General features: G+C 34.2%; 2 protein-coding genes across 2 annotated transcripts; both read left to right on the forward strand.

Moving 5' to 3' along the window:
• Positions 1–2,234: 2,234 nt before the first annotated feature.
• Positions 2,235–6,474, forward strand: LOC130713936 (2-carboxy-1,4-naphthoquinone phytyltransferase, chloroplastic). Its single transcript, XM_057563764.1, has 10 exons — positions 2,235–2,993; positions 3,848–3,951; positions 4,462–4,533; positions 4,654–4,792; positions 4,887–4,993; positions 5,080–5,179; positions 5,255–5,293; positions 5,382–5,492; positions 5,629–5,694; positions 5,780–6,474. The coding sequence occupies exons 1-10, from the start codon at positions 2,613–2,615 to the stop codon at positions 5,912–5,914; spliced, it is 1,254 nt and encodes a 417-aa protein (XP_057419747.1). The 5' UTR covers positions 2,235–2,612; the 3' UTR covers positions 5,915–6,474.
• A 1,421-nt stretch (positions 6,475–7,895) lies between these two features.
• On the forward strand, positions 7,896–10,056 carry LOC130716170 (uncharacterized). The gene is made up of 2 exons (XM_057566375.1): positions 7,896–8,446; positions 9,412–10,056. Exons 1-2 carry the CDS (start codon positions 8,024–8,026, stop codon positions 9,502–9,504), a joined length of 516 nt encoding a protein of 171 aa, XP_057422358.1. The 5' UTR covers positions 7,896–8,023; the 3' UTR covers positions 9,505–10,056.
• The last annotated feature ends 1,937 nt before the right edge of the window (positions 10,057–11,993 follow it).

Genomic DNA, 11,993 nt, shown 5'->3' on the forward strand with positions numbered 1-11,993 from the left:
GCTCTGATTTGAGTGAAATTACAGTGTGTGAATCCTGTCAATGTGCTGGTAATATTAGTTTCTTCTGGTGTTTTGCCTTCTCTTTGTACTGTTTCAGTGCGCCCTTTGGAGTAAGATTTACTCTGTTGTTATCCACCTTACTGATGAAGATTGTAATTGTTCTGTTGATCCCTGGTGGTTCCAGGAAGACTTGTGGTGTATCTCATTAATTTATTAGTGGAGAATTTTACTGGTTTGGTCCCGTGGGGTTTTTACCTCTTTGAGGGTTTTCCCCACGTTAAAATAATTCTGGTGTCTCTTGCATTTTATCTGTTCTGTTCTGTGTTTACTAATTGTTGCCTGAGTTGTTTGTCTGTAGCCTATTTTAATTGCACGCAGGGGAAAAGTCGATCCAGTTGCTTCCGCTAATTGTTGTCAGTTTATATTGTTTGTCATCTTTCCCCAACATATACACAGCACATTAAAATTAGAACATAATGCGCTCACCATAGTACAACACCATTTCATTATAATTAGCCAAAATAAGATTCAATGTCATCAGATTAATCAGAACAAGTTTAAAGTATACATCATAAATAATTGTAATTTGATATAAGCAAAGTAATACACAATGACAGAAGTATTGAAAAGCTTATCCAGCATCAAAGTAATTAAGACTTTATTATTCATTTTTTTTCTTTGACGGTTGTACAAATATCGTTCGGGTAATTGTAATTTTCTCTCCCAATAAATAGTTTTATGGGGTTCAAGTTTGTGTTCTCGCTCGTGTGAGAATCTAGCTTATCTATCACTACACTAACACGAACTTATTGATTTTATTTTATAAGAGTGATGTTACTTGTTAAATAAGTATGTATTTTTAAAGAATGTTTGCGAATTTTGTGGTACGTACCTAGATTTATTTGGTTGTTATGCTTGAATTAAATGGCCTTAGAGAGTATTGACATGTGGTAATTTAAGTTATAATATTTTCATTTTCTTGTAAGAAGGTGGAGAGATTTTGTGGTGAAATAGCTAATAGGTCAGAAACCATAGTAAAATAAAAAAAAGTTCAATAGTTACCACTTACCACAATAATTTAGTAAACCAGTAAATGAATAAATATAGAATATCAGTTTAAGTATTTGAATTTTTTAGGATTCAAGTTCGTAAGTTTCAAATGTTGGGCAGATCGATGCTATTACAACGACACGGTAGGAGGAGGTGCTTCATCGCTACAACTTCGTTGTCCAACTTGAGTCAACTGGTTCGTGTAACTCGAACTAATCTGTAAGTTTTTATTTAATTTAAATGATAGTTTAGGTGTAGATGATGACAAATCAATCATGAACAATTATATAGATAAACTTTGTTTCAATCATGAACAAGAATAACTATTTCAATCATGTAATCAATATGAGAAGATGAAGGAACCAACAAAATATCCACCTCTCCAAGTTCCTCTTCTTCAGAAATGGTGATGCTTAAGAGAGAAAGAGATGAAAAATAGGGTATATGAACGTTGTTACATTTGAGAGAGGAGACCGATGGTCTATTCACTTAAACTACTGATGCTAAACTCTAATTTTTAATAAGTGAAATGATGTGTCCGTACATAATATGTATTTTCATAAATAAACTTATTTCAAAAAATAATATTAAAAAATATTAATGCTTATAGAGGTGTAATCGGGTCGGATTGATTTGAATATAGGGTGTTTAAATGTCCGAACCAATAAAACATGTTTGATTTGGGCTGTTACGAATTTCTTGATTTTTACTTACAGAGGGTTGGTTCGGTTCCAATGGTCGGATTCAAAATAAAAATTATTTTTTCAAAATTAACATGAAATTTATTCTAAAAATGTAAAAAATTATAAAAAAAAATTGAAACTGTATATAATCTCCAACATCTCCAACAGACTAAAACATTTCATACTACATATAATCCAATATAAGCAAACTAAAACAATAACTCCTATACAAATATAATTAGGTAACACAATATTAAACCTGACTAATGTAACTTAGGTCTTAACTTAAACAAACATTCTATAACGTGTTGGGTAGAAAAAGAATTTATTCTTAATACATTGCGTTGGTTTGAATTCATCGGATATTTAATTTCTAAATTTAGTATCTGAACCGATATTAATTGGATGTAGTAAAAAAAAATATAAACTGACCCAATCTGACCCAATATAATGTGTTTGATTTGGTTCGGCATGACAAATTCACAAATCAGACTATACCCCGCCGCTAGCACCCCTGATTGATGCTGATTTATCTTACACATAAGCTTTTTTATTGAGGCTAGCTAAATCATTTTAGATACCTCACATAACTTTACTAAATCCCTGATTACTTTTCCTTGGCCATAGTTGGAAATCTTAGATGGCAGCATACTAGTGGTCCATAGATGGATTGTAATAAGATATGATATGATATCTCCATTCAGCAAACAACTTCAATTCAGCTTCAGTTGTAGACTTATCTGTATCAATCACTTCTCATAGTTTTCTGACTTATTCTTTATCTCTCAAACTCTGTTACTCATCACTGTGTTCACTTACTTGCCTCTGAGGGACATATACAGAGATGAATAGCTTGTGACTGGTACTGCATTCATGTAAATGGCTGCCACAAGCTGCAACCTCACCCATGCTTCTGGTCTCAAGAAACTCAATGAGCACCACCTCCATATGAAGAGCTACTTCAAAGGGAAAATTCCCTCAACCCTTCTCCCATTTTCATCAACTGGCAAAATGAAAAGTAGTAAATTTAAAGTTGAGGCAGTGAATGGTAATTGGTTCTGTGAAACTGGGTTGAAGAGAAATAGAGGACTGTTGCAAGTTCAGAGGTTAGACCAATACCCATTTGTGGCTTGTGCAAGTGGAGCAGAGTTATCATCTTCTAGCTTTGAAGACCATGAAGAGGAGGATGTTTCAAAGGAAATCTTGATTTGGAGGGCAATCAAGTTGCCAATTTACTCTGTTGCTTTTGTGCCTCTCACTGTGAGCATCTCAACTTTATACCTTTATGGTAGTTTGTTAAGTTGTGAGCATTATTCCCTAGGATATTTTATACTGATAAACATATTCTCTTGTATATTGAGGATAAGTCAAAATTTAGTCCCTAACTAACATGGTAATTATACTGATCAGCCCTGGAAGTAGGCTAAAAAGAGTAACATTGAAGTATGGCATTATATTTCGAAGCATATTAAGGGTAGAGTACCTACTGAGCTATCGTCTGCGATAACCCGACCTGAAGGAGGGTTGAATTACCACAAGCCCACTAAGCAAATGCTTAGGACTTGGAGGGCTGTGTAGCTACCGAGCTGTACCTACCGAGCTATTCGGTATTAACCCGGCTCACATAGGACCATGGGGGAGAGGAAATGCCACGAGCTGAAAGTTGTAACACCTGAATTAAATCATTACACAACGATTATCTAATAAATACAATGATAAACAATAGAAACGGACAATTAATTAGAGACAGCCTAAACGACGAATTGAAGGCCTAGAAGGAGAGGGAAGGAAACAAAGGCAGACATGTTCACTCATCACCAAAACCTGGGTACTAGGCTTATTATCTTAATCCCTGACTCTGACTCCCAGGTATTTGGACAAAACATGTATGTTTGGAAATCCTTCTAAAATTGATTCTAAAGCCAAAATTAATTCTAGGGAGAAGCTACCATGAGCAGCTTCTGGGTATCAGGATGATGAAAGAGATTTTCTTTTTCATTGGCAATTCATGTCACTTAGAATTGAGCAATGCACTAGTCTTACTGCTTTGTTTTATATCACTGTCCTACATGTGTTAAAGCATCTCTAATTTATTCCTTGGTTTCCCCAAATAGGTAGGCAGTGCAGCAGCTTATTTGCAGGCAGGCATCTTCTCAGCTAGACGCTATTTTGTTCTCTTAGCTTCTTCAGTTCTTGTTATTACCTGGCTCAATTTAAGGTAAGTCTCTAAACTGTTTGAGGGATTGAGTGAGGGAATAGCAAATAGAACTATAGAAGTCAATGATTGTAAAATCTAAGAAATTTCACTATTTATGAATTGTTTTCTTAAAAATATATGAAAATGCATTATAGTAATAACTCCTACATTATTTCAAATTTTGGTAGCCATAACATTTCTAAATCACAGGCCTGGTATCCGCTTTAATCTTGTAATGACATGAACGCTCTCAAAATGTCATCCATATTTCTTGAACCACACTATGAAAGTTCTTATCCTTTAAACTAAAAACGCTCTGCCAGCTACTGTTTTCATTGTTTTGATCAATGGTACAGCTTTACAAACCCATGCAAGGAAATAGATGCAAACTCTCAATTGAATAGATTACCGATTTTCGTTTGACCCCCCTCCCCCTCCCTCACATGCATCACTCTTGTCAAGCTCACCCAATGTTCTTAAAAGAAAGATGTGAATTTTTCTCAAGTAATTTCTTATATGTGGCCATGGCAGCAATGATGTTTATGATTTTGACACTGGAGTTGACAAGAACAAGAAGGAATCAGTTGTAAACTTGGTTGGAAGGTGAGTTCTCTCAAAGCTTATCTTTGGTATTAGTCTATTTTCACTTGATTCTATGTTAGATATAAAAAAGGATAATGAAATTAACTTGTGTTGTTTGTCCCTTACATTGAATTTGGAAAGCCGAACAGGAACCTTCATCGCTGCATACTCTTGTCTTGCTCTTGGCTTCGTTGGGCTGGCTTGGGCTGCTGTGGTGGCAGGAAACATGCGTTCAATGTTGTTTCTTTCTTGTGCAATTATTTGTGGGTATATATATCAGGTAGAAGTTTCTTCTGACCTCAAAACCGTGTCGGAAAGTGTTCAGAATCATCAGTTAACTTTCAACTTCCCTGCTTGATCTTTTTCTGTTGCAGTGTCCACCATTTCGGTTAAGCTACCAGGGGCTGGGAGAGCCCTTGTGCTTTGCAGCATTTGGTCCTTTTGCCACTAGTGCTTTTTATTTATTACAGGGTAGTGCAAGGTTATCTCAATTACCAGATTTACAGTGTAACTAATGATATTTTATTTTTCATAGCTTAATTGCTGTTTTCTGAATGATCTTGATAGTGTGATGAACTATTTCCCCTTAAGTGGAACGGTTCTTTCAGCCTCGATCCTTGTCGGCTTCACAACATCTCTTATCCTGTTTTGCAGTCATTTCCATCAGGTAATCTCATTTCTGAATTCTAAATTCCAATTTTGAGTAACTTCAAGTTGGTGACCTGTTTTCTGCATGACACAGGTGGAAGGAGACAAGGAAGTTGGAAAAATGTCACCTTTGGTAGATAAACCTTTTTATCAAACATTTTTTTAATCTATGTTTATGGTGTGAATCTACCTATGTTATTTATTTCCCATTTCTCTTTCAGGTTAGACTTGGCACTAATAGAGGTGCTGAGGTAGTGCAAGTGGTAGTCTTGATGCTCTATGCTCTTTTGTTTACTTTTGGTCTAAGCAAGGCACTTCCTCTCACTTGTATTGTAAGTACTTATAGACACAACCAACTTTATGCATCCCATTTCTGATGTCTTCCCTTCATTACTAGTGTAGTTGCAATTCTGAACCATGAGCTTACGATTTAATTTATTCTTTTCATTATGAATATGGCTGTACCAGTTACTTTGTACATTGACCTTGCCAATGGGAAACCTGGTAGTAAGATTTGTCCAAGAAAATCACAAGGTAAAGTGAAAGACTGTTGATGAATCTTTGTTACTCTAGTATATTTCCTAAGTCTTGATGTTAAAACTAAGTTGTGTTCTCACAGGACAAAAGCAAGATTTTCATGGCTAAGTACTTCTGTGTGAGGTTGCATGCTTTGTTTGGAACTGCACTGGCTTTTGGTATGGTCTTGGCTAGGGTTGTTAATACAACATTTACATCAAGGCCAATATTAAGTTGAAGATTGGGTTGGGAAAAAATTAAATTACATGAACTGAGTGGTGTGCTCAAGAGGGTCAAGGATGCAAGCCTGTGTGGTGCAACAGCAAGTAGCATCATGATTCAGGTCTTGAACATTTATTTAGGAGAGGATTCTGAAGGAATTTTCATTCTCTTCCCCTTCATATGGCAGAAAAGGTTCAAGAAACTGTATGATTTTCATACCGCTCTCAGTTGTGTTATATGTGGCATGCTTACTGCATCAATCGGAACGGGTCAGGAGATGGTTCCCCTTGGTTGAATTATAGCAGGGCAACATTTTCTGCTATGAACTTTTGTTTGATATCATTCAACTTGCTAATGATGATAAAACTGCATAATTTCCCAGCAAGTAACCCATTTGGATACGTGTTAAAGAGCACTTATTGGAGCTTATCTATTAGATAAAACACTGAAAAAGCTCCAATAAATGTTCTTTGATCTGCATCGAAACATACTCTATTTGTGTGGTCATTCTTTTATGATTTGTCTAATAAACATTTGTAACATCATGCATTATCCAATTCTGAAAAGCTTCTACCATCATGTGTACGGTAAATGTTGAGAATTTAAATGTAAGTTAGAGTCCAACATTGGTTAAGTATAGGTGAGGAGAAGACTTTTTAAGAGATGTGACTCATAAACCTAATGCTTAAGATTTTGAGTTAAGATCAAACGGCTCATACAGAGACAAATTATAGCATGTTCTATATAAGTAATAAAGAATCTTGTTGATAAGATTGTGCATACCTTTTTCTTATGATTAGCGTATAAAGTGTAACCAAGTGTCTAATAGGGCAACACTTTTATAATTGATTAGATGAAAACAGAGACCTCTCAATGAGTTATAAGCGAATGACTCGACCTATCACAAGTTATTCATTAAAAAACCTAATTGCAATATACATTACGTGGTTAAACGATATTATTAATACTAATTTTTATTAATTGATATATTAATTATGAAGTTGTCTATATAACTCATGATGGTTACTTTACACCACTTTAATGAGCCAATAAAATTATTAATAAATTAATTTATTAATAAAATATGAAAATTTTAACTCACCTTATGTTAAATTTGATTCGTCCATCTAGAATCATGAGTAATTTAACTCAAATTTTGAATCATTTAGACAATCCATAAATTCAAGCATCACATATTCTACTCCCTCCGTTCCTATTTAACTGTCCGGGAAGAGAAGAAACACACATATTAAGGAGTGCAATTAATTTTGTTGGTTTTCATAAAAGTATTATTTGTTTTTCATATTTACCATTTAGATTGCATTTTATCTTTCTTCATTTATTGTTTCTACAAGGGTATTACTTGGAAAAACATCAATTAATGCTCTCTTGAAATTATAAGTGGACAGATATATAGGAACCTTCGGAGTGGACAGTTAAATAGGAACGGGAGGAGTAATTAATTCATAACAATTCTAATTCGGGGTTGTCTAAATAACCAATGTAGGTTACAAACTCACAACTAGACCAATAAGATTTTTTATAAATAAAATATAGAAATTCTAACCCGCTTATCTTCAATGTGATTGAACGATGAATTATTTAACCCAAACTTTCTCATTAGTCATTTAAACAACCTCTTCTAATTCATAATAAAATATCTAACATCCTTTGAAATGGTTGAAAGACATGGTGAGTGTTTAACCCTGCAAGTATTACATGGATTTTCTTTATTCAACTCTCTATTATAAAAAAGAAATCCCCTATCTGGGATCAAATCATACTATAGTCTCTAAGGAATAAGGATAGCTCAAGTGGATAAAGTTGAATGACATGTGTTTCAGGGGACGTCCAAGAATAAATCTCTGACTATGTGTAATTTATTTTTCAATGTACTAAAAAAAACCATGCTATCAAAAATCCCAAAAATCCCAGACTCATGACAAGAATAAGATAAAACCCTGGCCCACCATATCCTCTAAATATAAGGCAACAATTTATCAAAGATATATAGAGAATGAGACATGCAGAAGCAGAACTGCCTATCAAAAAAAAAATGCAGAAGCAGAACCTCTAATTGGTAGTGGCAAGTTCTAAATGCTTGTTTGTTTGGACTTTGGGGAGCATGGAAGAATACACAGAGGACATTAAAGACTGGGAACAAATCGAGCAACACCCATCTCCCGAAACCACCTCTGAGTGGAACATGGTGACCAAGATCAACAAAAGCTACCTCAACGTTCATGATCACCAATCTTCTTCTTCTTCTTCCACGGCGTCGACTAATGAATTGGGTGGGACCGGGACCCCAGCGCCGCCGCCACCACATTTGGATTGGTGGAGACGGGTGGCCTATGAAGGGAAGAAGCTGCTCGAGGCTGTAAGGGTGGTTGGTAATAGTGCGGTGTGTTCGGGGACATTTTGGTCAATTACGTGTGTCGCAGCAGCGGCTGCAGTGTTGGTGGCGGTGGAGATTCGAAGGCGTCACCGGAGGCCTGGTCGGAGAAGCGTAGATCATGCGGTTTGTCTTCTCAGAGAGAAAGACGAGGTTAGTATAAATACTAATTATTTACTTTTTGAAAAGTAATTAAATTAAGAATAATTTATCCACCTTGGGCTCTAAGCCCTCCACATTAGCAAAAAAAAAAAAAAAAAGAAGTACACTCCACCTTCTAATATAAGGAAATAATAAAGAGAAATTAAAAACATAATAGATGATTTTATAAGAATATTATTATAGAATAGAAATAGGAATAGAAGATGAGTGAAAATGAAATAAAAGAGAAAATGAAGTTTGAATAAATTTTACACAAAACAATTTAATTAAGGGGTTCAATTAATGGTAAATATGACTTATTTTACTATCATTGATTCTCACTTAAAAAACTTAAATCTTAATGTTTACTCTCTTAATTGGACTAAATTGTCATGGTGAATTACTAGGAACTAAATTACTCACAATTTAAATTATATTTTAGCTCGAGCTAAACCAACTCAATCTGTGTGCATTCATAACTTGTATGTTATGTCTCTCTTGATTATGGGATGCTTCGAACTAGGGTTGGCCCTGGGCCTGTGCAGGCCGACCCCATATTCCAGAGCCTCCAAAAAGAATGAGGCAAAAAGAAATTCTCATTAAACTTTTCAAAAAAAAAATTTAGTAGTTGCATTCAAGATCAGTTCTGTACTTCTGTATTTAAGAGTTTAATTAGCATTGAAATGTAGAAGGTTTCCTTAGATTCTTCTACCTAATTCACTAGATAAGTGAATATTAATTGGTGAACCAATTATTTGCCCAGGGCCTCCAAAATGTCGGGACCGACCCTGCTTCGAACCACTTTTTATCAGAAGGGCATTAGCTTTTAAGAAGATTTATCTTAAGTTCCATGCAACACTCAAAATCAAACACTCTTATAGTTGTAGATGTAGATTTAGTTGCATTCATCTACCTTCATTTGAAAAATCCGCTCCAAATATGAAATATTATAATATCCTAACACTTTATTGGTGCAGAGAATTAGTCAACTCTTACTTCAGATTGCACAACTCAATGAAGTATTATTATCACGTCGTCAGGTTCCAGTGCATCGAATCGGCAACTCATGATACTACAGTCAATTAGCATGATATGAGTTTCGCTGTGTTGCCTTAATTTTTTTTGACTACGTGTAGTAAATTATATACGAGAATGGAAATTGACACTTACATATATATAAACACTCAAAAATCTTAAACACCAGCTCGCGTGTTGATCAATTGGTATGAGGTTTTTCTAACTTAAGTAGGTTTCAGGTTCTCCTTAGTGTGAATAGTGAAAAATGCCGGTGTTCTAAACAAACAAACAAAAAACTCAATTTCATGAGGATTCAAACCTCGATCATAAGGGAGATGAGAATTAAATCCTTGAATTTATGACTAGCTGTACGAATTCAAGTTGGCATAATTTTTATTTCTAGTATGTCAGAAAAAAAATAAAAAATAGAGTGGTATATTTTTTCCAATTAAGATGTGTTATGTATGTGCATCAGATTAATAATAACAATAAAATAAGTCATGGTAAAGCTTTTAAAAGTGTTTGATGTTTTAGAAGAGGTAATATCCACTGCTACTCGCCTCTAGAATGTTTCGTTCAAGCTCATTTTTCGTGAAGCAAACTCCCAAACTGGTACTCCCTCCGTTTTATTTAACTGTCCACTTTGAGTGGATGCACACATATTAAGGGTGTGATTAATTTTGTTGATTTTTAGAAAAAGTGAGAGTTATTTTTCTATTTTACCCTTTAAAATATGTGTTATCTCAACTTATTTATTGTACTGACAAAGATATTTGTTGTAAAAACATTATTTAATACTCTCTTAAAATGCTAAGTGAACAGTTAAATAGGAAAAAAAAATTCTTTAAAGTGAACATTTAAATAGGAACAGAAAGAGTAATTGATTAGTTGTTTAAGGTTTACGTGTGGGTTTCCTTTCAATGTTCTTTCCCTGATCCCTAGGATTTATTGTCGTTGTTTGCTTTGGATAGAAGCTGTTTTGTTCATTTTTTTGTCCTATACTTCAAAAAAAGGTGTCACCTAATACGCACCATTTTTTAGTGGTGCAACTTTGCACCACTATACTAATTGTCCATTTTACCCCTGTTAAAAAAATTATTTTATAAAAAGAAAAAAAATATTGGTATTACCAGGTGGATTTTGATGGGATTAATTTTTTGAACAGGGGTAAAATGGATAATTAACATAGTGGTGCAAAGTTACACCACTAAAAAGTGGTGCATATTAGGTGCACCCTCAAAAAAAATGTTGTTGTTTTAGATAAAAATAAAAATTTTAACTATTTTAAAATATATTATTTTTTAAGATTCTAATAAAAGCATAAGTTGTCTTGTATTTAGTTGTACTAATCAAAATCACTTATTTTATTTTCTCTCTTTTATTACAATAAATTTTTTCGATAAGCTTTTTTTTTTGGTGTATCATTGAATTAAAAGACAAACTACACTAAATCAACACAACGTTGGTCAAAAATTAAAAGCGGATTCAAACTCAGCAGGGGTAAAGACCATTGTTGGAGAGGAATATGGAACACAAACCCATCGAGACTAGCTTACCAGCGCCTCTATTCGAATATGCCCGAAGAAGACACGCCACATACGAGTAGAAATATTCACAATCTCTCCCAACACCACTGTCAAATAAGGGGACATAATAGGGTCCTCAAACATCTTAATAGCATCCAGCGAATCATTCTCCCAAATGATATGTTGATATCCCAAATCTCAAGACAAGAGAAGACTGTGATTGATGTCCAATAGCTCAGTACAAATAGCATGAGCCAGCGGTAGAACAGCGGTAGAACACGAAAAACTACCCAACCAAGCGACAAAAGCATTGCAAAGCAGGCCACCAAAATCAATATGCTTATTATGTAATTTAAATTAGTCATTTGTGTTCAAATTTACTTGTGTGGATTTGGGATAAGACTAAAGCAACCTACTAAAGTGATCTACAGGTAATGTAGTAGAGGGGGACAAAATTTCTTCGCAATCTGCAATGGATGAGAAAATATGTTGCAAATTAAACTCCACCAACCATAACGTATCGTCAATTATATAGCTTTTCTAAATAATCTAATTAAAAAACTGAACAAACATTCATTTTTATTTAAAAAGCTGAAACAAATGCAACTCTTACTCTACTATTGCTTCCGTTCCTTATTAACGGTTAATTTAGAAGAAAACAATTGTTCCTATATATATTTGCCCATTTAAAGTTTCAAGAAATCAAAATAATATTTTTTTAAAAAATATTTTTACAGGAACAACAAATGAGAAAAGATAAAATGCATTTTAAAAGATAAAATAAAAAAATAAAAAATATTTTCATAAAAATTAACAAAAATTGCACTCCTTATGTGTGTTTTTTTCTCTCCACAACAATTATACTTAAACATAACAGAGGTAGTAAAACATTATAGGGTTAATGGTCAAATTGGTCTCTATTTTTGTAGCGCGTTTTGATTTTAGTCCCTCCCCGAAAAATATTAAGCGATATCTCCCTGAAATTGCATACATTTTGGTATTGGTCCTCGCCGGAG

Source organism: Lotus japonicus, chromosome 4 (genome assembly GCF_012489685.1).
Source record: "Lotus japonicus ecotype B-129 chromosome 4, LjGifu_v1.2".
NCBI classification, from domain to species: Eukaryota; Viridiplantae; Streptophyta; class Magnoliopsida; order Fabales; family Fabaceae; genus Lotus; species Lotus japonicus.